We start from the raw sequence: 25713 nt of genomic DNA on the forward strand, positions 1-25713 counted from the left end.
GTTATGAAACCATCAGATTTTTAGAGAAGTGAAGACAAGTTAACAGAAGCTTGTTGTATAAGTACTAAAATAATCTCAAGCACGCTGGATGCTAGGAGAACATGATGAAAATATAACTCCGATTGAAGATCATCACTTATACCAGGTCAGTGGTAATAGCGTTGTAATAACGTGTATAGGTAACCTGTGGAGTGTGGACTGTTGTTTCACTTGTATAAGGATGAGTCCCATGCATTGACCCACTTATGCCTGTAGACAAATAGTTGCTATTATTATTATTATTATTATTATTATTATTATTATTATGTGCAATAATAAATGCAATGTATTTTTGTGTCTCTGAGGTGACATACTGATATTTGAATGGCATATTATATCACAAGTTGGTGCATTTAAACTGGGATTGTGTGCCTCCTGCAGAATGACCTACATTCTCCAACTTTACACAAATTCCATCTCTGTACATTCATCGCATCCCTTTCCACTAACATTTACAACCATGATCTGATTTTAAATTATTTGTATTAGTTGGACCGGTTCATCCTACCTTGACATAATTTTTCTGCACAGAAATTAGAACATTTCTGTGCAGAAAGGAGGTATAGAGCAGCCGTTTAATTTAATCCCAGGCTCCCCCAGAGTTAGCTCAGCCGAAGTGTCCTTGAGAACCCCTTTAAATCTTAGCACTTAGCAATGGTTCCCAACGTGGGACCCCCCAGAGCTCTGCCAATGTGATGCTTTGCGAGCTTGTAGATGTTCTATTTTCCAAAGATTCTGAAAAACTAAATTAAAAAAAGAAATGCAATAGATAGGAGGGTATGCGTGTGGCATCTTCGTCATAACTGGAAGTTATGCAGGAACGCCTACTGAGTGTCCAAAAACTACTTTCTGGCCTTGACAGCACATACCTTAACCAAAGTTAAATTGCATTAAACTCACATTGCCACTTGATTTGCTACTGACTGCATTCCCATACTGCATTCCCATACTTTTTTGGAAACAGTTAAGGCTATAGCTCTATAGAGTGGACAACTGGACAATAATATGACCAATATTATTGTCCAAACATTTGTATGTCCATGCAGACAAAAATGTCCACCACAAGCCAGCATGGCAATGACTCCTTTGCAAACCACATTATGAAACATAACAGATTATAATACTATTTTTTATAATCCTCAAATATGCTATTCTAACACTTTCTACAGAAAGCCGTCACTGTACCCCCCACCACCAATGGCCCCCAACAAGATCAACTCCATCCACTGGTTCCGCAAGGGGCTGCGTCTCCATGACAACCCGTCCCTGTTGGAGGCGGCACGCGGCGCCGACACGCTACGCTGTGTTTACTTCCTGGACCCCTGGTTCGCCGGGGCGTCCAACCTTGGGGTCAACCGCTGGAGGTGAGACAGAGAAACTATTACACTCAAATATTAGAAAGTACAAATTACAAAGAGCAGACATTTTCAGAAATGGTCAGAAATTGTGAAAAGAGACAATCTACATAAGTAGGAAATAAGTGGTCAGATATTTTTGAAAGTTTTGGTCCCAAGAGTCCCTCCTTAGAAATGTAGAGAAAGTAGTGAACGCTTGTAAAGAAACACACACATTTTTTAATTTTTAATCTATAATGCACAATACCTCAAAATTGAAAATTGTAGCCTACTTTTAATTACACTATTTGTGTAAGTGGGCTACTTCACTTGTTTACACCATAGTTACCCACCAATAGTGTTGTTTTTCTACGGTAAAAAAAAATCTCCAAAAATGTACTCAAGTACAGGTACAGTACTCAAGTACAGCACGAACAAAGCAATTCAATGTACTTTACACAGAACATCAAGCAAAGTAAACTCATTTATACAATGACATAAGGATGCCTAAAACATGACAGACAGACAGAAATGACAAAGTATTAGGCTGAAAATGCCAACATTTGGGTCATGCAATCATGGCATGCATGGGGCCACACTCACAATGTCTTTGTGGCAGGCTAGGTGTTGAAATATCAACTGGTTGTGTTAGATTGGCACTATATTCTGAAATGCTGACATGGGGCATCGTGTTCTTTTCAGTTGATAAACGACAAAACAGCTCTGATTGGTTCAGGATCTCAGAGACACAGATACACGTCCTGTTGTATTTTGCTTTACCCTCTGAGCTGGTTGGGTTTTTAATGATGATGAACACAGATGCTCTTGTTTTCTTTATATTGCTAGGGCAGCCACCTGTAAATGTCTGAATGACATTTCATTTCTTGTTTAATGTTACAAGAGTTTCAAGCCGCTACACGAACATATTGTTCTTTCCTTTCCGGGAGTTTCCGGGACCACAATGAGAGGCAGGTTAGTGGGCCAATAGAGAGTTCTGAGTCACTTGTCGCTGTGGAGATGACCTACTTTTTAGGCGGAAGCTCAAACTGCTGGTATCTAATGGTGTCTGCGGAAATTGACTGACTGTGTGTGTGTGTGTGTGTGTGTGACTGTGTGTGTGACTGTGTGTGTGTGTGTGTGTGTGTGTGTGTGTGTGTGTGTGTGTGTGTGTGTGTGTGTGTGTGTGTGTGTGTGTGCGTGTGCGTGTGCGTGTGTGTGTGCGCGTGTGCGTGCGCGTGCGCGTGCGTGTGTGTGTGTGCGTATGCATGTGCGTGTGCGTGTGTGTGTGTGTGTGTGTGTGTGTGTGTGTGTAGCTGCTGGAGCATCAATCAAATGGTTGGGAGGTGCCCAAAACAGTTTTTTCACTGACGAAAACTAAATGGAAACTAAATGAAAACGAATGACTAAAACTAAGACGAAATATATTGACAATTTTACACTTGGTTGCATGCTGAGAATAGCCGATCTACAAGCTTGTTGTGAGCTTGTAGATCGGCTATCAGTCATTACGATGGTATCAAGGCCTGCCAAAATACATTGTCGTCGACTAAATCAACTGTAGATTTAGTTGACTAAAATCTTATGATACTTAGTCGACTAAAACTAGACTAACACTAAAACATTCCAGGTTGAAAACTATTCAAGAGACTATGACTAAAACTAAAATAAAAAATTGCTGTCAAAATCAACACTGATCAGGGCCTGTCTGTCTGTCTGCCTGTAGTGTAATGACAAAAGTCATGTTGATCATCCAATTATTTTCATCATAATTAACTTCAAAATGTACATACATCAGTCACTGTTTCATGTTAACTTGTCTCAAATAGTTTGCCCTCTATTCCTTATCCTATACGTATGTTATTTGATGATGCATATACTTTACTACTGTCAAAAGTATCAGGAGAGTATCAGGAGAGCGGCCCAAAGATCTCCTGCAAAGGCAGATTACCGATACATCATATTCAGCTGGTACAACCCTAATGCTATTTATTCTACTGTGGGTCACGTTCAGTGGACTAAACCTGGTCCTTTAAACCGTTCAGTGGACTAAACCTGGTCCTTTAAACCGTTCAGTGGACTAAACCTGGTCCTTTAAACCGTTCAGTGGACCAAACCTGGTCCTTTAAACCGTTCAGTGGACCAAACCTGGTCCTCTACTGTGGGTCACGTTCAGTGGACCAAACCTGGTCCTTTATTCTACTGTGGGTCACGTTCAGTGGACCAAACCTGGTCCTTTATTCTACTGTGGGTACGTTCAGTGGACCAAACCTGTTCCTTTAAACTGATTAGTTGTTCCAGTAAAACTTCTCCTGCTTATCTATGAGCAGTTCCACCGTTGGCCACCGGGTGTCACAGGACAACAAGCAAACAATGGGTCCAGTAGTCCTGTTGACTGCCTCCAAGTCCAAGTCATAATATTATGATATGATATGATATGATATGATATGATATGATATGATATGATATGATATGATATGATATGATATGATATGATATGATATGATATGATATGATATGATATGATATGGCAACCCATCTCGGGTCTGTTAAGTGGTCGGATGAGTAGGCCCTGATCCAGAAAAGGTTGGGAACCCCTGATTTACAGACCTGCGTTGCTGTTTCAGGTTCTTGCTGCAGTGTCTGGAGGATTTGGACACTAGCCTACGCAAACTCAACTCTCGTCTGTTCGTCATCCGAGGGCAACCAGCCAACATATTTCCACGTCTCTTCAAGGTAAATAACAACATCCAGGCTCACTGGCAATGTAGTCCAATCAGGTCAGAGTTTTTAACGGTTACACCTTGATTGAACATGGCATTTGAAATATAGGAATATAGGAATCTGTAAAAACAGATTAGGTACTATTAAATAGCAAGTATTATCTGATTAGTAATAGTAGCCTATAATTAACCCATTCTGAACGGGCACCCATTTTGGTGTCAGCATCATGTTATGCTTTAGCTATTGAAAAATAGCAGATCTACAAGCTCATATCATATATACGAGCTTGTAGGTCTGCTATTTTTGAAAAATCAAAGAACGACTGACATTTTTAGAATCTGATCTCAGGTCAGAAAGGGTTCATCAGACCAGTGTGTGTCCGGCGGAAACCTCGTATGAATCTGATCTCAGGTCAGAATGGGTTAGAACAGATGTAAGTTGATATGTCTATAACCAGAGCTCATGGGTGGGAATGTTGTGTGTCCATGCAGCAGTGGGACGTCACTCGCCTGACGTTTGAGTCTGACTCAGAGCCCTTCGGAAAGGACAGGGACGCTGCCATCAAGAAACTGGCTGCAGAGGCTGGAGTGGACGTCATCACACGCACCTCGCACACGCTTTATGACCTGGACAAGTGAGTGAGTGAGTGAGTGAGTGAGTGAGTGAGTGAGTGAGTCAGTGAGTCAGTGAGTGAGTGAGTGCGTCTACAAGATCACAACCTGTCCCATCATGATTCATTGCAAGCTTGCAGAGCTGCTGTGTTTATGATTTCTCATGTGACACAAAGTATATTATGCTCGCTTCATGTTTCTGATTTACATTATAACGTCACCAAAAATCTACAACCTCACAATGCGCAGCTACGTGACACATTGTAAGCGTGTTTGCCAATTATGCCAGGATCAGAGATGCTAGTGTCAATAATAGATTTCAATTGAAACTAAGTAGGTTTTTTGTCAAGGAATACATAATGACATGTGGACACTGGACGACGTATATACTCAAATGAATACTTAAGACTTAGTATTCAAAAGTACAAATTACAATGTGGCATTGTGAAAATAGCTTGCAGAAAGTTTCAGTCCAAAGCACCAAGTCAAAAGTACAATATGTTTTGAGTGAAAGTCAGCAGCTTGCAAAATAATGTATATATATATTTTTTTAACTCCCAAAATTAAGACGATACCAACAATAAGCCTCTCCTGACCTACTTATGAAGTAAATGTACTTAGTTACTTTACCCCATTGCACAAAACACATGATATAGCACAGTAATGACAAAGCAATATCCTGAAAACTCCATCATTTGGGTCAGGTGGATAGTGCTTTGTCTGACATGACATGGCATGGCATGACACGCATTATGATGCAATGTGAGGAGCACAAAATTGTGTCAGGCTTTTAGACGCGTTGAAAATCGTGTTAGATTGGTGCTATACTTCACTATAAAACTTGAAATGGGACATCGTGTCCTTTTCAGTTGATAAATGGCAAAACAGCTCTGATTGGTTCAGCATCTCAGACACACAGATACATATCTGAGTGAGTAACCTATAGTGACTGAGTGATTGCATGCGTGTGAGTGATAAATTATAGCTTTGAAATATTCTCTCAAGTCTCTCAATACTTTCTGTCATTTAACTGCTGTCGGGAAGGAAAGAAAAGTTTTTCAGGAAATGGAAATAAAATCTGGAAATGAAGAAAACCATATATTTTTAAAACAAAGCAATACTGCCTCATCAAAGTTGGTATTATATATTGTCAATTACTTGCATAAGAGGGAGAGAGCTGGTGTATTTAGTTGCTTTAGCAGACAGTTTTTGAAGTTCCAATGAGGTTTTGTCCGAAGCGCGTTTTAATACTTTTCATTGGTTCAATATTCTTACACATATGTAAAGGGTGTTCAATAGCATTAATTCATGAAAAAAAAATCGAATTTTTTTTTTGTTGAGTTAAGTGGTTTCTCCCGGACAGCAACGATATGTGATTTTTCTTCTGGTGGGATATTCAACTTTCGGTTGCTTGTCCATCCACAGGATCATTGAGCTGAATGAGGGTCAGCCTCCAGTGACCTTCAAGCGCTTCCAGACGTTGGTGAGCTCCATGCCCCCACCGGACCTCCCCGTGGAGCCCCTCACTCGAGCCACCATGGGAACATGTGTCACCCCTGTCACAGAGGAGTGCAGGAGGCAGTACAGTGTCCCCCACCTAGAGGAACTGGGTGAGAGCGCGCAGCACCCCAAAACACTGCACTATGTAGTTTGGCGTATCAGTGGCCACTTTAGACACAAATAACATGGCAGCCAACGTCTTTGACATCACTACCCAGGAGTCTCTGCAAGCATGTCCGGCAAGGACACGCTGTGATTGGCCAGTCTTCGCTTTGACCTTGGGGCTTGGCAAATGCCAAGATGAAACTCTTCCCTATAAATTAGTAATACAGTCAAGCCCCTAGCAGGGACCCCCCTGATTCTATAGTTTATGGAAGGATGATTGCTATTGCTAAACATGTAACTTTATAATTTTGTGGGACATAATAATGCTATAGTTGTTAAAAAGTGACTATCAACTATTTATTTGAATGAATAAAGGGTGATTTTAACCCAGTGGCTCTCAACCTTTTCTGCATCAGGGGCCAGGGCCCACTTGAAAATCTGGAAATTCAGCTGCCGTGTTAAAGTGGTCAGATGTGTGGGCTGCGTTCAGAGCATATTCATTCGAATGATCAATTAATCATTTGGAATTAATGTAGTATACTTTAAGTATTTGGTATTCATTGGAGATTTGTGGATTCATGGTTCTGGACAACCACTGTGTAGCTAGTGTGTACTGCTCTTGATAGATCAATTAAAATACCAGCAGATCCATAGGACCATGTATTTATTTTGTGTTTTATTGTAGGCTTCGACACAGAGGGGCTGGGCGACGCTGTGTGGCCAGGTGGTGAAACTGAAGCTCTTGCTCGAATAGAACGACAACTGGGTCCGGATGTCTCCACGGTAAAACACACACACGCGCACACACACACGCACGCACGCTCACGTATCTTTGGTCCGACATCCTAATAGTCACGCAATAGTCTGACACCCTACCCCAAACCCTAACCTAACCAAACCGCACAGGGAAGCCAAGGTTAAGTCTTAACCGGCCACGTATGTCGGACTATTGGTACGTCTGACCAACTTATACCCCACACAGACACACACACACACACACACACACACACACTCACACTCACACACACACACACACACACACACACACACACGCATGCATGCACACCGTTGAGACACTTCAGCAACCTGGGGTGTACAGATATAATTCATTTTTGGCCCAGAAATGTATCTTTGATAGAGATAAAGGTTGCTGACCCCTGATCTACAGTAGGGCGTAATAGGCATGTGGTTGACCCTTGACCTCTGCTCTGTGTGTGTTCCAGGCGTGGCAGATGAACTTTGAGCGTCCTAAACTCAGCTCTAACCCCCTGTTACCTAGCAACCTGGGTCTGAGCCCTTACCTGCGCTTCGGCTGCCTGTCCTGCCGTCTCTTCTACAGCAAGCTGGCCGAGCTCTACAAGAAGGTGTGTTGAAGATTTGTAATGTCGGGATTCAATTAAAAAAATTGAACATTTTATGAAATTCTGTGATTTCATTCATCAATATTTTAATATTCTTCATGGAAATCTTGTCTGCCCATCCAATGCCAGGTGAAACCGAATGGCAGCCTCCCCGCCTCGCTGTGCGACAAGCTGCTGTGGCGCGACTTCTACTACGCAGCCTCCACCAACAACCCGCGCTTCGACCGCATGGACGGCAACCCCATCTGCATCCGCATACCCTGGGACAGGAACCCTGAGGCACTGGCCAAGTGGGCCGAGGCCCGCACGGGCTTCCCCTGGATCGATGCCATCATGACCCAGCTGAGGCAAGAGGGCTGGATCCACCACCTGGCCAGACACGCTGTGGCCTGCTTCCTTACCAGAGGAGACCTGTGGATCAGCTGGGAGGAAGGCATGAAGGTAAGAGAATTATGTTTAGGTTATTATTATGTTTGTAGTTTTTTTTATATACACGCTGCATCAGCAAATCTATGTGAAAGAATTCGAATAGACTTCTCTTGAAATAATCGACTAAAACTATAACCTTTTTGTTTGTTGTACAACCGTGTTGCACAAAAATAGTGGGAATAGCCAATCTACAAGCTCACAATGTGTCGCATCAAGACACATTGTGAGTTCATAGATTCAAATGCATTCATTTAGGCCCAGGCCGTAGCGTAACGGTCTGGGCACCGGACTGGTAATCCAGTCGCAGTGTGCCGCGGGTTCGACTCCCGGACCCGACACGGCCTTTACTGCATGTCATCCCCCCATCTCTCTCCCGTTTCCTGTCAGCCTACTGTCTGTCCCTTCAAAAATCAATAAAAGGCGTAAGCCGCAAAAAAAATATCTTAAAAAAAAAAAAAAAAAAAAAAAAAAATGCATTCATTTACAGGTGTTTGAAGAGCTGTTAGTGAAGTGATGTGAGTGTTGATTAATTTTTTTAAAATATATTTAGGGGACTTTTTCTGTTTCTATTTGATAGTTTTACATTAAACTGACTGGAATGGGGAGAGAGAGATGGGGGAGTGACACGCAGCAAAGGTTGTAGACTGGATTAACAGCCTAGGTGCCCGCCCGGACTGCTAGGACCCAGGCCGGGCCCGGCCCAGTGTTGATTCATTTGCAGGTGTTTGAGGAGCTGTCAGTGATGTGAGTGTTGATTAATTTGCAGGTGTTTGAGGAGCTGTCAGTGATGTGAGTGTTGATTCATTTGCAGGTGTTTGAGGAGCTGTCAGTGATGTGAGTGTTGATTAATTTGCAGGTGTTTGAGGAGCTGTCAGTGATGTGAGTGTTGATTCATTTGCAGGTGTTTGAGGAGCTGTCAGTGATGTGAGTGTTGATTCATTTGCAGGTGTTTGAGGAGCTGTCAGTGATGTGAGTGTTGATTCATTTGCAGGTGTTTGAGGAGCTGCTGTTGGATGCAGACTGGAGTGTGAACGCAGGCAGCTGGATGTCTCACTCCTGCAGTTCCTTCTTCCAGCAGTTCTTCCACTGCTACTGTCCTGTTGGCACCGGAAAACGCATCGACCCCAACGGAGACTACATCAGGTACATGCATGCTCACCCACGCATGTAAAGGGGTCTCACAATATATATATATATATATATATATATATATATATATTAACAGTTGTTTTACAATATAATGCCATGCCCAAAATAGGGATGCCAGGTAGACGACGGTTAGATCCTTTAACAATATTATTACTGTGCTTCACACCACAACATTACATGTGTTACATGTTGGAGTTTACTTATCTATGTTGAAGTTACAGGTTAAAAGATTGTTTATCACAAGTTGGACTGATCACATTGAGAACATACTGTACGTACAGGCAGACAGTGGATGAAAGCAAGTCATGTTATTGTGCAACATGTTGGACTACCGCCAAACATGTCAAGACAGGCATAGCATTGATACTCTGCCTCCATGTATGGCCATTGTGACGTGACACTGTGGTTGTAATGTCTCCCTGTGCTTGCAGACGCTACTTACCCGTCCTCCGAAATGTCCCGGCCAAATACATCTATGACCCCTGGAACGCTCCGGAGGAGGTGCAGCGGGATGCGCACTGCATCGTGGGAGAGGACTACCCCAAGCCCATGGTGAACCACGCCGAAGCCAGCCGCCTCAACATCGAGAGGATGAGACAGATCTACCAGCAGCTGTCACGACACAGAGGCCTAAGTAGGGAACACCACAGCACTCACTCTTCATGGGTTTTTAAAGCATGCATTTCTATGGTCAAGCCTCAATATAGTTAAATATTTGGGGTCACTTTCCTATGCAGTGACACACCTCAGACCTGCAATCATTGAGTAGAGGCGTACCGCTCAGTTCATGTGTAGTGCTCTAGACATCCAAAGCACTCCATTGCTCAAAGAAAATATGTGTAAAATATATGTTTTCTGTTCATACGTTCCCTCATTTTATACGCCTCATTTATTGAAACATCAATTTCCATGTAAGTGTTTTGGCTCTGACACTTAATGTTGTTCCTTTGTAGGCTTGTTGGCGGCGGTGCCATCGGCGGAGCCATCGGGTCCCATTGAAGACTTGAATGTCAACAGGTGCTGCTGCTCCACCACTAAAAGACCATGTGGGGCCAATGTACATCAAGGTAAATGTTTTGTAACTTCATTAACACTTCTCTGAATAATTCTATTTTCTTCTTCTCTTCTCTTCTCTTCTCTTCTCTTCTCTTCTCTTCTCTTCTCTTCTCTTCTCTTCTCTTCTCTTCTCTTCTCTTCTCTTCTCTTCTCTTCTCTTCTCTTCTCTTCTCTTCTCTTATTTCTGCTCACCGGAATTAAATATATATTCTTAACGGCTGTTCTAGTTCAGTTAATTTCTGTATATGCAGTACAAGTAATTTGCGCTAGAGAAATAGTGGAAGAATAGAAGAAATAGAATTACAGTTCTGGGTCGCAACATTAAAATGAGTCTCCATGCGTTTGTATTGGTTTCTGTCAGGTGCGTTGACACACGGCGGTGGACACAGCTCACTGAAAAGGCAGCGGGAGTCTGAACATGATGTGGGCAGAGACACTGACTCTTTTTCCGCCTACAAAGTTCAACGACAAAGCAAGCAGGTCAGTAAAGGCTTATTTAAAACGGCATCGCATGGCTGTGAAAAATGACTAAATGCGATGACGTGCTGTTTCAGTGGAGTTGGCTGGCTTGAATCCTGACTGATTGGGATACAACAGGTTATTCTGTGAGAGATAAAAACAGGGTGGGCCTGCTTAAAGCAAACATAAAAGTCCATAGACTTAGCTGCCAGATGACGTCGTGAGTGACGAGGGACTGGCACCCCTCAAAAAATGACAGATTCAACTGAAAGAAGTGTAATTATTATTATGATTTATCTTTCAAACATCAGTGGTTGTGGTCATCATCCAGACCAGACATCTGGTTACTTTGTAGCACAATTGTTTTCTTTGCACTCCAGAGTAGTAGAATGTGACCATTTAGGTCTTTTAAGACTAATGACCTACCTTTTTAACAGGGCATTTTTCTAACTTCACTGGTTTTACCTCTAGGCTCTATACCTAGAGGTAAATGTTTTGTTTCCATTCCTTAGATGGTGTGATGTTTCTTCTTTTTATGCATTTGCCTACTGTAGCACTTTGAGATTCTGTGGAATGTAAAGTGCATTATAAATAAATAAAACATTATTATTATTACATTTATTATTATTATTATTATTTACTCTATTTTGTTGAATGCAGTTCATGATATTTTCTCTTCTCTGATCTTGCACCTTGTAAGTTTCTCTGCATACATTATAAGCGGCACATTTATTTCCCCAAACGGCAAAAAAAACGTTGTTGACTCCAATAGAGTAGCAGTGGCATTTGCTAAACTTTATATATCATTAGTTAAACAATAAACAAGATTATAAACAAGCTTAAACAAGCTAATATGAATCTGCTGTTTTCCATCTACCCTGAAGTCCATTCTTGCAGTATTGAGAATGACAGACAGTATAGGAAAGCTGAGAGTCCTGGACTCATATTCCTGTTGTCTTCTGCTTGTATTTCAGAAGGAAGTCGGTGGACAGGAACAGCTGATGGCTCTATCGTCCTGAGGTGCTGCCCCATCACAGATATTTATACATACTGTGCATATGTGTAGTAGCCATATGAGTATGTACAGTATACAGTAAATACAGTTGGTAAACAGCCTGCTATGGACATAAGCTCAATTTGGATCTCATGACTAGGTGTGTCTGATGACATTTCACCGTTCGTTGTGATACCTCAGTGGGAGTTGGACCTGTTCTCACACAACTGTCAGCTGATCATTATAGGACAGTGCTTCTCAAAGTGGGGTCCGGGGACCCCCAGGGGTCCTTTGGGGGGGGTTCCAGGAGGAGGGTCCCCAGCGAAAGGAGTTCATAATGTATTAAAATCAGTTTAGGCACTTTAACCCTGTTTTGTATTTTGAAAATAGCCGCTCTACAAGCTTGTATTTCCGGCTGGCACAACATCTTTCAGATGTGGACTCGGCTTGCTGTCGAAATCACCTTCATTTGGAGGTCCATGGCATGGCAATGTTTGAGAACTACTGTTAATAACAGTCTGTTATAGGACATGTTTTGTACAGAGTGTAGATATATTATATTGTGTGGTTTGCATAAAGAGACAATTTTGGACACCATTTAGACAGGAAGATAGAAACGTGAGAAATATTCTCAACCTTTCCCAGTTAGATGATTTTCTTTCTTCTTTTTTACTTCAATCTACAACGTCAAATCCTCATTAATGTATGACAAATACAACAGGCAATCCTCATTCAAGGCAAATTAATTCTAGACGCTCATGTTGTGTATAAGGACCAAAGCTGACCTACAAGCTCACTGTACAATGATGAGCAATTTGAACATGTTCGACTATAATGACATGCTCAAAGCAGGGACGCCAGGTTGAATGAAAGAAGTATACAAACTGATTTACAGTAAATAAGAACAACATTGGTAATACATCAAATGCATAGAAATGCATATTGCTGTTCGCTATTAGAAATGCAAATTGATGATGCTATTGTGTTTATATTATAACACTGTATCTGCTTTGTAATATATTGTCACTGTCACAGAGCCCTGATTTATACAGTGCCACGCAAAAGTAACAGCAAATAGCAAACCTATAAGCTCATAAGTTGTGAGCTTGCAGATCTGCTATTTTCACTATTTTTTGAAAATCTTTCAAAACTCTTGCCCAAAATGGGGATGCCAGGTTGACAGTGGTTAAGTCTGGCTGGTTTTATGTTTATTGAACCAATGAAATGTATTAACAAGAGCTTGTGACTAAATCATTACATCCATAGGACATTTTCTTTTGGGCATTCCCTGAAAAGAAAGGGTTTTGGACAGACAGACAGGTTTCTACCCGACAGTGATGACATGCATCTCGTCTTCTGGCTTATGGTTGAATGTTATTCTTGCTGTAGAACAGTGTGGTAAAATCGTCCATTCAGTGACTTAGTTACTATCTTCCTTAAGTTAAATTGTTGAGGTTGTGTTACCACAACCTGCATAATTATATGGGTTCACAGTTTGTCAAACTAGGCCACGCTCAGTTCATTCAGTCCACCGCTCGCTTCCGATTGGTTGCCTGCTTTGTCTTTCCTCTTGTTTTGAAGGGGACTATACTGGAGTGAACACATGCGTTTTAGCAGTGTTTTAATGGCCTGTATATTACTTATTTCATTTTTTTTATACCACATTACCAAAACAATGTCTGTGTGTCTGATTTTTTATTAAACTGATTTATTGTAGTCTGTCTATTTGTACAGTATGTCTGTTTGTTTTAGAGCTCTCTTTTCTTGTTTTCCAAATTGTCGCTATCGGAAGGAAACCACCCATTTCCATTTTTGAGGTTTTCAATTTTTTTGTCTTAAATCAATGCTGTTGAACACCCTTTACATAAATATCCAACCAATGAAAAGTATTAAAAAGCGCTTCAGACAATCTTTTTAACTCCATTGGACCCTCAGACTGTTTGCTAAAGCAGCTAACTTTACTCCACCACCTCTCCCCCTCTCATGCAAGTAATTGTCCAATTGACACAATACAAACTTTGATGAGGCAGTATTGTATAGTTAAAAAAATATAAAGTTTCCTTTAATTATCTGTGCGACAGGCTTTTTACATTCTTTTTTGTCTACTTGGCTCTTCAAAGAGGATCAAACATTGTCTTTTCACTCCCTGCACCTGCACTCCTACAATATTGACTAATTTATTTTCAGTTCATTGTAGAGCTGTAGAGACCCAACTAAAACACTATAGCAATGATTATCAGCATGTAACAATCAACCTTTTGTTTAAAAAATAATAATATCACTAACACTATAGGATCTTATTGTGTTCATGTGCCCACTGGGAACCCCCCTCTTGGGTCAAACCTGTTGCCCAAGGGCACATTGTCACCGTTTCTTGGCAACAAGCATCTGGCAGCTTTAAAACACTGTCACACCCTTATGATTGAATGAACAATCTTTCGTCAACACCTTCAATTAGATATAAATCCAATGATTATGTACTTCCCACCAGATCAGTGATTCTCAACTCCAATCAAGGGGGTTTGTTTTTGCCAGCATAAAAAAAACATGCTTGCAGGGTGTCTTGACTCTTGAAGTTGAGAAACTGCAGCTTATGGGTCCATTTGTACACTTACAGTTCCAGACCTGTAAGGGTCAATTTGGTTCCATGTGTACGCTCAAGAGTTAGACTCCATTGGAACAAAACTGTCATCATTTAGCGGAGGGACCCCCTGGAAACCCCTCAAGGATGACACGTTGAGAACCAGTGCACTTAACACACAACGCTAGAAGCAACTTCTCAAATCACTTTATTGATTTAAGTAAAAACGTAGAAGACATTCACCTCCGTTCAAATGTTGCATTGAAATGCTAAAATTCATTATAATGTTCACAAACATTGAAAATAAAAACTTGTCAGCAGACAGCGAAACAGAGAAACTTGCCCTTCAATAAATAGATCTGGGTTTCATGAAATATATTGGAATTCATACACAGAACGGCCACTGCCACCGACACCAAGAACTCCAAGCCAAAAAGCTTGTACTGTGGGCATCGATCGAGAGGACGTCCCACACCTACCTATGTGGACGTACTAAAGAAAGATGCTGGTGCAGAAAGCACAAATGAGCTGGCCAGATGTATGGAGAACCGAGATGACTGAGACGCCGATGGAGGGCTTGTCGGAGGACGACGTAGAGAGACGGCTAAATTCTAAATGACATAAATGTCTCTTTTTAACATGGCAATTCAACTTTTGTCTCAGCCTTTGAGTATGGTATATTTTGCAACAGTACAGATTGTTAAAATAATACTTAAGAATAAGAATTCTGCTGTGTAGGACACGTTGCCCTAGCCACTCGAAAATCTACAGTACAGGCTTTTAAAAAGGTCTCACAATGATTCATTGAAATCTTACTTCAGCATTCTGATGTTCTGCAATTTAAAAAGTGAGTGAAAGTATATTGATCATAGAAAACTAAACCTTTGAGCTGTAACATTGATCAGAGGTTTCTTACAAGGATGCAGAACTACCTTCAACCCAACCTGGGAATCCATTGGCATAAAAAAGGAAAGACAGCGCCCTCTGCTGTCTGTTTTCTTTGAATTTGCCTCTGGTGACAGGCCCATAGAGTTATAAAGGATAGGTGGACAGCCCCGCCCCCTGGGCCCCTATTCATTTCAATAGAAGTTACTCAGTGGCAGCTCTCAATGTTAAACCCCAGCGGCGCGGGATTTCCTCTAAATTCAGGGTCCCGCCTGCTTGTTGCAGCTTTCACCGCTACGTCTCGCAGCTTCAACATTGGCAAGCCTTTCTGGGGGCTTGGACACTGACTTACAGTATAAAGGTTCCGGCTCTGGGGCGTCTGTATCTCAACGGAAGGCAGCATGGAGGCAACGGCAGGCGATGGCAATGCGTGATTGCATTGGCAAACTTTCCCGAGATTCCTTGCGAAGCATAGCGGAAGCAAAACAGAAGAACGGAAGGGGCCAATCAGAGGAGCGTGCCTTCAAGATTCTACTTGACTTCCTCTTCCCATTGCATTCCCATTGCTCCAACGAACTGCAGCGGCCAATGAGGCATCTATATATTTTTAAATATCTATGCTTGGACACAAAAACGTAGACGCCCTTTCCGCCTCTGGAGCGTATGTGCTCAAGGGAGGGCAAAACATTCCCGAGATTCCTTGCGAAGCCCCGCGGAAGCATGAGCGTGCGATACAGAGCGCATGTTCGGGTCTGTAAGTCCCGGAAAAGATGCGCTGTGATTGGCCAGTAATCACTTGAGTGGCAGTGTGACGCAACGTGCCTTCCACACTTCCGACGTACTTCCTCTCCCAGTGTAAATTCTTCCGCCCCTCCTTCAACACACATCGCTCCAACGATGTTGGCCTGTTTGGCCCGCCGATGTGTTTTGTTCAACCCTGTTTGGAGAACATGATGAACGTAACCGCTACCTAGAGCTGGCCAATATCCATATGGGCAGATGTGTTGTCCTTTCTAGCCTTATCTTAACCAATCTACAAGCTCACAATGAGTCACGATGCAACACGATTTGAGCTTGTGTAGATGGTCTATTTTCAGCGTCTATTTTTTAGCACAATTTCTGAAATATTAAAAAGAAATCTCAAATTATCATCAATGTCACAATGGTTTTTCTTAGGCATTTGGTCAAAGATATTGTAATGCGATTGTGATTGTCCCTAATATCCCAGCACCCCCCCCCCCCCACACACACACACACACACACACGCGTGCACACACACACACGCGTGTGCACACACTCGCATGCACACACACACACACACACACACACACACACACACACACACACACACACCTGTTGCTTCAAACACAGACAATTAAAAAAGAAAAACTTTTCTATTTCTTTCAAGAAACGAGAGAACTTAAAGCACACAAGGTAAAGGTTGAAGCACTGTGAATATAGTTCCAGCAGACCAACGGTCCATTTGGAACTTTGAAAACTTCCTCTTTCTTTGGCTCAGGGTTGGATCCACAATGTCCTTTAGTCCACTGGTTCTCAACGTCGGGTCCAGGAACCACCAGGGGTCAAATTGCCCCTTATCAGTCTGAAACTCTTGCGTGGCCGTCCATTTGGTTCAATTGGTACACTCAGTGTATATTTGGGGTCCCACAGATAAAACGTTTTATCAAATGGAGTTCACTGAATAACTGAACTAAACTGGGAACCCCAGTCTACTACACAACACAGTTAAACTCCTCAGTGATTAGAGAGATCTGAGAGTCTACATTTATATAGTACGCTACAGACACGTAAGGATCCATTTCGACCTCTGGTGGTCCCCAGAGCCGATGTTGAGAAGCAGTCCATTAGTCTCTCCAGACAGACTGCTGGCTCACACAATTTTCAAATGCTTCGCAGAAAATCCGAAAGAAACTACTGCAGATTTTCCGCCCCCGCACCCCAACCAAACACACACACTTCTGCTTCGTCTTTGCAGTCGCGTAAATAAGTCCTTCTGTAAACTGTAAATTAGTGTATATAGCTTGCTGCTGAGCAGAAATGGAAATCAAAAGATATATATTTGAAAGATATCATGAACTATGTGTTTGTGAAACGGAAATGGCAAACGGATGACAGCTTCCGATCGCGACAACCAGGAGGCGGAGGAGTTACAGACTCTCCGTAGCATTCGAAGATTGCGGAAGAGTCACCTGGCTTGAGAGACTACATGTCCGCCGTCGTCAACATCGTGGAACCCGATTCATACTCTGTCGCGTGACAAAAATAGCCGACGTAAGCTTGCACGTCGGCTATTTTTGCCACACGGCCCCGTCGTCCAACGGAGCACAAATTTGGCTTATAAATCCTCTTCACTCGGCTTTGTCCTTCCTCTTGGACGTGAACGGGACTTTGCTGGCGACCGTTGAGCCCACACTGGACACTCCCCCGGCCACGGCAGACACGCCCCCTTTGACCAGGCCCACGCCCATGGTGGGCACGCTGGTGACGGCCGACTTGGTCAACGCCAGGCTCTTGCCGCCCACCCAGACCACGCCCCCCACCGCCGCTCCCACCACGCCTTTGGTGACGTTGAAGAGGCCTCCGGTGACGCGCCACACCATGCCGGGCTGCACCTCTGGGTGCTCCTTCCCTATGTCTGAAACAAACATTATTATTAGTATTAGTGCAGTAGTAGTATCTATTACAATTAAAAAATATATATATATATATATATGTGTGTATATATATATATACACACACACACACACACAAATGTGTATATATTTATATATATATACACACACACACACCTGTATATATATTGCGGAAAAGGTCATTTTTCTTCATAATATAATTCAGAAAGTGAACATTTGATATATTCTAGGTTCATAGCACATTTCTCATTGTAATCTTGGTGATTATGACATACAGCTCACGAGAATCAAAAATCTAGTATCTCGCGTCCAGCTATGCTCTACTGAACACGTAGACGATCGTAGAACAGATACTTTGACCCTGCGCCACCTGAACAGTGTCTTGGGTTTCTATTACTACATTTCATATACAGCTATATGATAATGATTACGTATAAAATCAGTTTCAGGATTTGTCTCCTCCACATTGCAGCAAGACAAAAATATAATCACACACACACACACTCTCTCTCTCTTTCTTGTGACAGGTGCCTGTGTGTATGGGAGGTGTTTAAATAATCTAATTATAAATTAAGTGGTGTAGTTGTGTGCATTATTTTTGAAAACTGGCACAACATTATGTCAGTCAGTCCTTAATAACAGTGTGGACAGTCGGTCCTAAAGATCATATTTGAGAGACAAATCCAATTTGCCTACAGTCTGGACAAAACTCTCAATGATGGAAAATGTCTCCCGCATTTCACAAAGTACAGTTTGCAAGAGGTTGGTTGCACAAACAAACATTCCCATGACAGTTTCTGAAATAGCAGCAGGCTGCAACCCCGCAACTTTCTCCAGAGACACACCCTCCCCGCCTTAGAAGCACTTAAAAATAATAACGAAGCAGCATGTAAAAATAACAAGCAGCTCACAGTGTGTAGGCAGGGCTGTCACGATGGTTACATTTCAGTAGATTGTCACATAATAATCATAATATGATTATTATGATAATTATTATTATCTAAAAAAAAATATTATTATCTAAAATAATTGTGATCAGGTTACCTGCTGTGTTAACTGCTGTCATCGTGTCAGTCCCAGCAGACTCCTGCTCCTCTCCCACTGCGGTCGTTCCAGGCTGACTCTCGGAACTCACATTGTTGGCGTTCTGACAAAACAACACACAGTTGACAATGTGTTCTTATTCAGAGAGACCGTTTATTGAAATCTAGTCAATAAACACGCTAGACTGTAGCATACATAAGAGTGCAGACAGAGAGAACCGTGTAGGGCCTCAGAGTCAGAGAGACTGGGAGTCAGAGAGACTGGGATACAAGGTAGCACACCAGGTAAACCGAGAACCTAGCATCTGTCTAAACAACATGCTATCTAAATAGCATTTTGTATCTGTATATTTAAAACTATAGGATACCAGGTAAACAGAGAACCTAGGATCTTTCTAAACAAGTTCAACATGCCATGTAAATACATTTCTGACCCCCATCTAACCACTTAACACGGCAGCCGGATGGCTGATGAGTGGGTATTGTTCAAACAATGTAGACATAGGCTACTTTACATTATTTCAGACGATCCATCTCCTTGATTGCAGTTTGCAGTTTTTCCTCAACACCACATGACTATATTTATAGTCAATAACATGACATGACAATAACATATAGAAAGCTGTGTGCTCAAGGAATTATACACTGTGTCGCAAGTTCAGCATGTGTTCTGTACCTGTGAAAATGCACTTTTTAAGGCATATTGCTCATCCTTGTATACTGCTCATTTGTGGTGTCGGTATAAGCAAGAGAGCATGAGAAAACTCAAGGTGGAGTATAATGATAGTATGAGGCTGCTACTAGGAGCTCCAGTGCTAGCCATATGTTTGTAAGGGTCTGGGTTCCAACTAGCCCCTTTCGGGACCCTACGTAAAACTTTTTTGATATTTTGTTGAGTTTTACGTTGGGTCCCTGCTCGCTACTGTACTTTCGTATGGAAATTCCTATATGCGGATATGGAGATTCTCTCTAAAATAGGCCCCGCGGCATGTGACGCCATTATTTTCCTTGAGTTATTCTGAATTCGGTAACTTTAAGTAGCTATACATCCCGGTGCGAATATCTCCTGTGGCGCGGAAGCCGTTAAGTATTTTTAATCTTTGTTTGACCGATTTGGTCGCTTTATTTCTTCTTGTTTGTTTACCGTTTATTGTACCGCCTCCCGGTGTGCGGTTGGCTTGTGAGGCTACGTCCCTGCCTCTGATCTGCTGTGTCATAGCTATAGCGCCACTAGCTAGCCAGATAGGCGGTACAATGAGGTGTCAATAAACAAGAAGAATCCAAGCTTCCAAATCGGGCAAACATATATTAAAAATACTTAACGGCTTCCGCGCCACAGGAGATATTCGCAAAGGTATGTATGTGTACTTATACTTTACATATTCAGAAAGCCTCATACTGAAGAATATCGTCAAAGTGCGCGGGGAGGCGTTTTAACATGTAAACATGAGCCAGTAAATGTTTTAATCAGGTGGCATGGACGACGCGGAACAGGACCCAATGCACTGGGTCGAACAAATGTCAGAAACTTCAGTAGCATTTGGGTTCTGCTTGGAGGGCTAGGTTCCAACTTGCCCTGAAGTTTTAAGAAACTTGATCTATAAATGTATGTAGAGCAACTGAGTCAGAAAATGACATCATTACTGCTGTGACTAACCCTGTATACAGTTAGTATGTGTATATATAGATTATAGTGTATAGATTCTCTTACAAATTGTGGAAGCACTTGTCTGCATGTTAGAAATTGAAAAACTGTATATTATTGTTTTATTTTGTTCTGTACTTGTGTGATTTGTATATGTATTGTACTCTTCTGTGATATAGATCTCCCTGGGTCTGAAATAAAGCATTGATTGATTGATATAATTCTGAATGAGCATTCTGCATAATTACTACTTTTACACTTTCGATTCTAATATGTATTGTACTTCTGACTGCAATACGTTTAATGTAATTAACCCAAGTATTGTTTACACTGTGGATACTTTTACTTTAGTGACTGGCCTACTTCTTCAAGGTAGACAACATGCCATATGTAGCCTATACATTATGCCTACAGCAGTCATGTGCATTTAGCCTACATTACATAATCACTGGAAGAAATGACAATTAAACACCTTTAGTATAGTAGGCTAGCTTACTGTGCGAATTAAATAAACAACATACATTCAGTTATACTGATTTTGTATTTATAGGCTCTAATCAGCAGCACAAAAAGTAGCCTATAGCCCAATTAAAATCAGCACCACTATTTTGATGCCAATATCTGTAGCCTACTTTTACTCAAGGCCTATCTTTGACTATTTGTACGTACGTGTTGCTACATGGTGCTGTGGTATAGCTACTTAGTACTTTTATTTAAACATAATAGAAAAAAAGTGAGAACTTCTCCCATCACTGCATGCGACAAGTTGGCAACGTTATCAGCACGTTACGTGTCTGTTAAACCACATTTACATTAGTGGGTCTACTAGCCGATATTAGATAACATTAGGCTACTTCAAGTTCTCAATCACAGTCTTTGTTGAATACATTTGTTCACTATTGGATATGTGACTGTCAAGTCTGTCAAAGATTAATTTTATCGAGGACATAAAGGCTTCGCTCATTAACTCGCCCAGCATGCGATAATCGTTAGAATAAAAAGACAATGCTAATAATTATTGTCCACAAAAACAGAGTCAAGGAACATGAGGATAGAACATTAGCACAGCAGTTTGGTTTTTACCTTCACCATTGTTTCGGCAGTCTCCTTAAAACACACCTGGCTGGACAAGTTTTGCAGGATTTAGAATAACTTTTAGTTTGAGAACTTCTTCAGCCCCAGGCAGGTTCCTATTCTCCGTCTGATCACCTACACCTAAAAGATATAACCTACACGGACAGCTCTATCTTCATGCACATAGAAAACGTTGCACTTTTCTTCTTCCACTGTAAACTTGTAGGCTTTTTGCTGCAGCTTGCTGGTTCTGCCTACGTGGCGCGTACAGTTCCACTGGAGCCTGCTTTGTGCTGCGTCGTACTGCGGTGCCGCGGGAGAGTGGATCTACAAGCTAGCCGAGCGACCGCTAACACGCTGGTTGTCGGCGTGTATATCTGTTTTCTTAAAGGTCTCTCCTCCTCAGCCCCGGATCTTGCGTCACTATACTAGCCGAGACTACACCTCTCTCTCTCTCTCTCTCTCTCTCTCTCTCTCTCTCTCTCTCTCTCTCTCTCTCTCTCTCTCTCTCTCTCTCTCTCTCTCTCTCTCTCTCTCTCTCTCTCTCTCTGATCTCAGTGATCTGCATGTATACATATAGTGATCAAGATTGTATGATTGAATGAGATCAACAACAACAATAACTACATGATCGAGTGTCATGATCACCCAGTAAAGCATTACAAATTATATCTTATAAAAAAGTCACACCTGTAGCCTATGAAGTGACTGATCATTGTACATCATCATGTAAACTATAGACACTATGTCTATTTGCTCAGACACTATGATGTAAAATTCTCCATTCATTGTCAGTGGGAATTAAATGGTTGTGTAGGAGACTAGGAGTATAGACCAAGTTTGTGGACAGTGGACACACCAAATTAAAAGCTGGATAGGCGCGATTCATATAGCTAGCACCCTTAAAAAAAAACAATACCAATTCTAATGAAATTAATTTAAAAGTTACAGACTATGCCTTTATGTAAAACATCTTATTTTAGCTATAATCTGTAGATTCAAACAGTTTACTGCCAAGTTTTGTTTTGCCTTTTGGGAAGTGTCCAAGACACTTAACCAAACTGCTCTGCAGGAGCAGGTTGGTGTCTTAATTGTTCCTTCTGACATAATGGTCAGTCAGTGAATGAAAGCACTTTGGATAATGTATACCCATTGACTATTATACAGCAGCTTTCACTCCCTCTGATTTTGTTTTGCAAATGCCAGGCATTCCTCTTCTTCATTCACACATCCGAGCCACTAAACAGCTGCAGATGTTGTGTGTATAGGGTATAGCCCACCTACATACATAACAATAGACACACCTACCCGTTTTGCATTAAGGCCACACGTTTTCCTTGAGGCCACACAATAAGTCTGATAGCATAAAATGTAAAATAGTTTGAGGATGATCAATACAATGGGCCACCTGGGTCTTTTTAAACCATGGAAGAATCACAACAATGGTTGGTTGGATGGAAACTAAGGTCCCCCTTACATGGAGGTCCCAAATATTTGTTTGGTTTGCTGGTTTGCTAAGACTGCCCCTGAAGATATGCACACTATAGTTACTAGATTTCCAGGGCACTGTTTCACCTTCAAATTTAGTTTAACATTCAGTCCATTATATGTTTGTGAAGCCAAGTGTCACGTCCATCAACAGTGCACCGTCAAGGCAATTTTAACATAGGATACGTACACACTCATGTTGTTTCCTCTATTTATTATTATATTGTTTAATAGTTTTTTTATTATTTGGCGATTCTCAACTTTGGACCAGTCCAGCTCCTTCAAAGTTTGAAATGGTTTTACCGGTACTCTGGCTTCTAGGGGCCTTTTTGCTGTGCACACCGCTCCTTTAAATGTGTGTCCGTCTGTCCGCCTGTAGGTGCTGCCAAACTATTTAAAGAGCCGCACACGTTCTCGGCTGCGCACAGCTTATTTTTCTGGGTTTTTAGACAGCTGGTGGATGGAAAAGAAGCTCCACTTCCGTGGACGACTTGCGCACCGGCCAGATTCCAGGAAACGCTCTACTCCGTGTCAGTCGTGCGCGGAGGTGGAGCTTAATTCCCATCCACCAGCTGTCTAAAAACCATCTGCGCACACGCCGCACAGCTTCTTCTGTCCGCGGCTGTAGGCCGTTTTGCGCTTAGGCTTATCACTGTTTCCACACCTAAGTGCAAAACTTCCGACAGCCGCGGACAGAAGAAGCTGTGCGGCGTGTGCGCAGCTCTTTAGATAGTGTGGCAGCACTGTATGTCAGTCTGTTTAGAGTAGGACCTATTGACCCCTTACGATCTTGACCCCTGCAGATGCCAGGCCATTCACACTAAGCACTCACCCACTCACCCATTGTTTCTTTTTTAAATGTTTACGCCTTTTGAAGTATTTAACGTTAAGGCTTAAATGTTTTACTGAAAGTCAATGGGGTGGTCCTTTCTCTGTTTCACACACATGCAAATTTCAAGGTAAATCAGTCTGACAGTGACAGAGAAAGAGAAAGAGAGAGATTCCATTATGGAATCTCTCTATCATTGTATGGAATTTCCATACAATGATAATCACCCTTAATCTTTTAATATACGTTGATGTTGGCATCACTGCCTAGATGACATCACAGATTAGACTCTAATCTGTGATGGCCCTACACGGTTCTCTCTGTCTGCACTCTTATGTATGTGACAGTCTAGCGTGTTTATTGACTAGATTTCAATAAACGGTCTCTCTGAATAAGAACACATTGTCAACTGTGTGTTGTTTTTCTAGGCAGTGCTGCCATAGATGACAATTAGGGGTTCAGAGCCTTGCTCAAGGACACTCTAATCATTAGTGTCCTTGAGCAACGCTCTGAACCCCTAATTGCTCCAACGTGCAGGTTGGTGCCTTGCATGGTTTCCTCCTCCATCGGTGTAACTATGAATGGGTGAATGTATCAATGTAATGCACAATCTATGTAAATCGTCTTGGATAAAGGTGCCATATAAATGCACAAGACCGCTCCTTTTTATTATTTTAAAATATTTTGAAATTGTGAAAATAGCCCATCCGGTATTCTATTTCCCTTTAAGAACCAGATAGGTACCCTCACAAAAAACATGCAGTAATCCTGGTCACTAAACTGCCTCCCCCTGGCCAGCCGGGGCGCCTGATGGAGGGGAAAGGAACTGGTTGGAATAACGTGTTCCTTCCACGCGCTACGTCCAACCAGGGAAACTCCCCCCTGTCAGGTGTAAAGGAGCAACTTGGACACTCAGGCGTGAAGGAAGCATGAGTTCAAGTCCGTTGCTCCCCATATATGGGGTCTAGGTTGGTGGAGGGTGTGTAGAGCCCAGGATCACATTAGATGATTGACACAGGGGTGAAAAATGGGTTACAAAATCGTGGGATAAAAAAAATATATATAAAAAAAAGAACCAGATGTATGGTCATCATCAACTTAAATCTTTAATTACACGGATCTCCCTTGATTGGTAACATCTTCAGAGGCTTACCATGGCCATTATAAATGGATGGAAAGAGTGCGTCAGTGAAAGTGTGTGTGAAGGTGTGCAGGTGTGTGTTAGTATCGGGATCGGAGAAGGACAACTTTCCTCGGTCCCAGTCCAGCTGGACTCTGATCCTCCGGAGTTTCTGCTTCACTGAGAGATCAATTTGAGAGATTAAACTTTTTGTGGAGCATGCTTTGTATTGGCCACCATATAACATTACTCTCCAGAAATGACTCCCTATGTTACTCGTCCGTTTGAAAGACTCCGCTAACGAGCCCACTGACCAGTTTTCACTTTCTCCAACCTCAACATCCCAGTCCCTGCTTTAAAGCCCTCAGAGCCCAGCACGAAGGACAAGAAGCAAAACCTCTCTGGGTTGTCAGGAAGCTGCAGCCTCTCTCCACATGTCACACTGGTCAGATCATCGGACAGGATCAGTTTTGATTGCATTAAACTGTGCCTTCATCTGCCTCTTTGCATTTTGGGCCTGGACCTTAATGTGTTCCACTGCCTGGTCACATTTAGTTTTGAATTTACAGAAGACCTGTAGTTTCTCCTGTAAGAGCTTCAGTCCTTCCTCTCCATATATGGCCAGTACATAATTCA

The 25713-nt window shown here is 42.1% G+C and overlaps 2 protein-coding genes across 2 annotated transcripts; one reads left to right on the forward strand and one right to left on the reverse strand.

Annotated features, from left to right (window-relative positions):
• On the forward strand, positions 1-13473 carry LOC310863196 (cryptochrome-1-like). The gene is made up of 13 exons (XM_083771370.1): positions 1-145; positions 1209-1403; positions 3998-4106; positions 4586-4728; positions 6131-6315; positions 6996-7093; positions 7534-7674; positions 7801-8112; positions 9092-9243; positions 9681-9883; positions 10203-10316; positions 10667-10785; positions 11739-13473. The coding sequence occupies exons 2-13, from the start codon at positions 1237-1239 to the stop codon at positions 11781-11783; spliced, it is 1788 nt and encodes a 595-aa protein (XP_083627496.1). The 5' UTR covers positions 1-145; positions 1209-1236; the 3' UTR covers positions 11784-13473.
• Positions 13474-16513: 3040 nt separating this feature from the next.
• On the reverse strand, positions 16514-21998 carry LOC310863205 (transmembrane protein 263). The gene is made up of 3 exons (XM_083771386.1): positions 21650-21998; positions 18923-19025; positions 16514-17880 (listed from the first exon to the last, which is right to left on the reverse strand). The coding sequence occupies exons 1-3, from the start codon at positions 21656-21658 to the stop codon at positions 17594-17596; spliced, it is 399 nt and encodes a 132-aa protein (XP_083627512.1). The 5' UTR covers positions 21659-21998; the 3' UTR covers positions 16514-17593.
• Between the last annotated feature and the right edge of the window lie 3715 nt (positions 21999-25713).

This window comes from Protomyctophum parallelum, assembly GCF_964188405.1.
Source record: "Protomyctophum parallelum genome assembly, chromosome: 8".
Classification (NCBI taxonomy): Eukaryota; Metazoa; Chordata; class Actinopteri; order Myctophiformes; family Myctophidae; genus Protomyctophum; species Protomyctophum parallelum.